Source organism: Zalophus californianus, chromosome 1 (assembly GCF_009762305.2).
Source record: "Zalophus californianus isolate mZalCal1 chromosome 1, mZalCal1.pri.v2, whole genome shotgun sequence".
Classification (NCBI taxonomy): domain Eukaryota; kingdom Metazoa; phylum Chordata; class Mammalia; order Carnivora; family Otariidae; genus Zalophus; species Zalophus californianus.
In genome coordinates, this window is record NC_045595.1 from 93945133 (window position 1) to 93949239 (window position 4107).

General features: G+C 53.9%; 1 protein-coding gene across 1 annotated transcript; it reads left to right on the plus strand.

Annotated features, from left to right (window-relative positions):
* The first annotated feature begins 967 nt into the window (after positions 1–967).
* SOX14 (SRY-box transcription factor 14) lies at positions 968–1690 on the plus strand. Its single transcript, XM_027585414.1, has one exon. The coding sequence runs from the start codon at positions 968–970 to the stop codon at positions 1688–1690; it is 723 nt and encodes a 240-aa protein (XP_027441215.1).
* The last annotated feature ends 2417 nt before the right edge of the window (positions 1691–4107 follow it).

The following is a 4107-nucleotide window of genomic DNA, read 5'->3' on the forward strand; positions in this document are numbered from 1 at the left end:
TTTCTTTACCGAGGATCTTTGACAAGGGGGGAAAGTGCTGTCCTTGCATTTCGTGGCGAGGCTGTCCTATTTATCAACACGCGCTCTCGGCTCACTCGCTTTGCTGCCCCCTCCCTAGGTCTTTGTATTCGAAGGCCTAATTCTCCTTTGCACGACCGGGAAAGGAAACAGGCACGAAGAGTTTTATTTGTTGACAGTGCCAGAAACAATGTGGAATCCAAGTCCCCAGTCCTGAGCTGGCCGCTCTGTTTTCTCCCTCTCTCTGTCTTTCCTTCACACCTCTCCCCGCCCCCACTAGTCGCGCGCTCTCTTTCCTCCCCGGGCGCGTTGGCAGGTGCGCCCCCTTGCCTTCTCTGCTGCTGATTGGCGCCCAGGTTGGGGAGTCACCGCCCCGCGCTTATGTCAGAGTGCGTGCTGTCCGGGCCCACCTCGCCTTTGAACTTCGCCGCTTTTGGCTCCCGTTCACCATCCTCCCTGCATTCTCAGCCAGGTGCTGTGCTAGGCAAGGCAGCTCCGGGAAAACCACGGGAGGGGGGAGGGAACCACAGCGGTAGACACAGGAGAGAAGAGAACCAAAGAAGGCGAAGGTGGAGAGGGGGAGAAGGAGGAGCTTCCTGCCCTCGCCAGCAAATTACCTGGCCACTTAATCCCAGAGACTCTGGTACTTGGGCCCCAGCCTCTGGTGCCGGCAGCCCCCGGCCGGCTGCCCTCTCCTCCCCCGCCCCTCCTGTCCTCACTCGCCCCCCCCCCCCCCCGCCCCGGGGGCCTGCCTGGGTGCCGGGACTGGCATGATCAGCTGAACTTTGCGAGGTTAGCGCTTCTCTCTGGCTTCCCCTCAGCGGTGCGGAGGCGAGGGGAGCGCAGAGCACCGGCTCAGGACGGACAAACAGGCAGACAGACAACCGCGCTCGGGCTTGCCTGCAGAGCCCCTACACTCCCCACCCCCACCCGCCTAGCCTCCGGGACCATGTCCAAACCTTCAGACCACATCAAGCGACCCATGAACGCCTTCATGGTATGGTCCCGAGGCCAGCGGCGCAAGATGGCCCAGGAAAACCCCAAGATGCACAACTCAGAGATCAGCAAACGCCTAGGCGCCGAATGGAAGCTTCTGTCCGAGGCAGAGAAGCGGCCGTACATCGATGAGGCCAAGAGGCTACGCGCCCAGCACATGAAGGAACACCCTGACTACAAGTACCGGCCACGGCGCAAGCCCAAGAACCTGCTTAAGAAAGACAGGTATGTCTTCCCCCTGCCCTACCTGGGCGACACGGACCCGCTCAAGGCGGCCGGCCTGCCCGTGGGGGCCTCCGACGGCCTCCTGAGCGCGCCCGAGAAAGCCCGGGCCTTCTTGCCGCCAGCCTCGGCGCCCTACTCCCTGCTGGACCCCGCGCAGTTTAGCTCAAGCGCCATCCAGAAGATGGGTGAAGTGCCCCACACGTTGGCCACCGGCGCACTGCCCTACGCTTCCACCCTGGGCTACCAGAACGGCGCCTTCGGCAGCCTGAGCTGCCCCAGCCAACACACGCACACGCACCCGTCCCCCACCAATCCGGGCTACGTGGTGCCCTGTAACTGTACCGCCTGGTCTGCCTCCACCCTGCAGCCCCCCGTCGCCTACATCCTCTTCCCGGGCATGACCAAGACTGGCATAGACCCTTATTCGTCAGCCCATGCCACGGCCATGTAACCCCCAGCCCGGCCCGCCAGACCTGGAGGGTGACCTGGAAGCGGGGTCTGCACCCTGTCCTCTGCGCCTAGCCGGGGCCTGCAGACGCCTCCGGGTCAGCTGTGCCGTTGCCCGCTACCCTACCCCAGACTCTGCCTCTCTTCCAAGGGGATGGTAGGGGCATCCTCCCGGACCCAAGGCGCAGACAGGTGCCAGAAACTTGCGAACATATGACAGCTATACAGCTGCCCCTACCCCGACTGTCCCAAAACAAATCTCCAACTGTACCCCCTTTGGACAAAAAAAGTAGGCAGTTTTGCTTTATTTATGTCCCCTTCTCTCTCCTCTGATGGGCTTTGGACTCCAGAACTCCCAGATCCTGGTATTATATCTAGAATATGCATATATATATTTTTTTTCTTTTGCACCCTGAAGAGTTAGCTGTGTCTCTGTGTTTTGCCATCAGACACAACTAGGTGCCATTTGCTCTATGTGTGGGGGGAAAGGCTTAAAAGTTTAAAACTACAGAAAGGGAAATATTTCTATTTAAAATCATGCTATGATAGTGTTTGCTTCTTTAAAGGTAAAACAAAGGGACCCACATGATTATTTTCTTTGTATAAAGCAGTGCTCCTAGAGACCTAAGTTTACTTTTAGACAGAATGTCGGGTTATGAAGTCAGGAAGTAGAAAGTGAACAAAAATTAAAAGAATAAAAACATCCTAAATGGTCATAAATGTTTTGACGATGTCTTGGAAATGTACCTAGAAGGATTTCACCTCCTTACTCTGTTCATTTGTTGAACAAAGACGTTTTGAATAAAGACAATCTGTCATTGCAAAAAGTAACCTTTGATGTGCATAAAATCTGAAGTCAGGAGGCCCTGCCCGAGGGGCGGTGAAGTCGGGTCGTCGGGGACTTAGAGCGCATAGAGTGACTAGCAGTGATGGCTGGCCTTGCGTGGGCCGAGCCTGGTGGCCTGCAGGCCAGATGGAAAGGGGCCCAGAGTCTGGGATTTGTCCCAATCGATCGCACCCTCTGGACCCGCTATTTGCCTTTAGAGGCTGGACAAAGGTATCGGCCCCTCAGACGTCACTCCTTCCATGCCTTCTTCACGAAGTGGTCAGACCACTTCAAGGAGCGAATGAGCTAAGACAAAAGCCGACCCAGACCTCTGAGACCTGGGTGCATTTTCTTTTCTTTTAAACCAAACTCCGAAAGAATGGAAAAAAGTGCAGAGTCTACTGGGAACCAGTTGCGCACCAGCCACGGAGTCCTGCGGTGGGTGTTTAAGTTCAATGCATGGGGGAAGACTGGTGCAATTGGTATTTTTAAAAAGATGCTTGAGAACACTGCTGCTGGCTCTTGGGATTTGGGGCTCCATACTGGTTCCTAAGTTAAACAATCAAAGTCTACGAAACCTAGAAAACCGTGTCTTAGATCCCTGCTCTGGACTGTGGGAGACTTTTTACCAAGATTCTGCGGGATCCAAGGAAAAAGGGAGGCGACATGGCTCAGGCATGGAGTGAAAACAAATCATAAAAATTCAATAACTTTCAGCCCTTGGTGTTTAACAAAAAAGCAAAAAAGAGCCTTTTCCTTTCCCCACTGGGCAAATGTTAGCTGAAGATTGCTCTGTTTTTCATAGGGGAGAAGGGACCTTCTGATGCCTTCCAGCCAAACTCTTTGGAACTTGTTCTCAGAATCGAAGGGTTCTCCCTCACCCCTATCTCTCACCAGTCTGACCCCCAAAGCCGTGCTCTTGCATGTTTTTCTGCAGGTTGGGTGCTTTGCCCACTGGCTTTGATGTGGTGCGGGATGGAGGTGGGGGCCAGCCTAGCGATTTGTCTGCTTTCTGCTTCTGTTGAGGGATTTTTGCACTTGCTGCTGCTTTTTCCAAAGGAGTCAGTGGCTGGAAGTGCAAGGGAAACGTTGTCAACAGACACCGAAGCCGAAAAACCACCGATTAGCATATTGTCCTCAAAACAATTAGAAGTGTTTGAGGTGTTATTTGGAGCCTATTCATCCGAGCCCCTTTGTCAAAGGGGGATTTTCATTATTAAAAAAAAAAAAAAAGTTAGCAGTTGTCCATCTGGCTGAGCTGAATAGCAAAGTGATCCGTGTTGTATATGCTTTTCTCATTAAGAGCTCTTTTGAGACCGATGTTAGAATTAAATGGTATAACACAATTAACATACACGGGCGCTGAATAGGAGGGGACGCCTATAAATAATAGATAGATAAATAAATGAGCGATCAGGCGAAGGTAAACAAAAGCGGGCTGGGGACGTGTAGGGGGAGGCCGGGCGGGCTGCGCCACGCTTACTTAGCATCACAAAACCCTCTTACAAATCGAGACAATTAGGAAGTGACTTGCCTCTGGTGGCCGTCCGGTCTGGGGGCTCTAGGCGCTTAGGGAAGGCCCCTCCTTCCTCCCC

Coding starts and splice junctions, on each gene's coding strand:
- SOX14 (XM_027585414.1), top strand. CDS start 968: ATGTCCAAACCTTCAGACCACATCAAGCGACCCATGAACGCCTTCATG.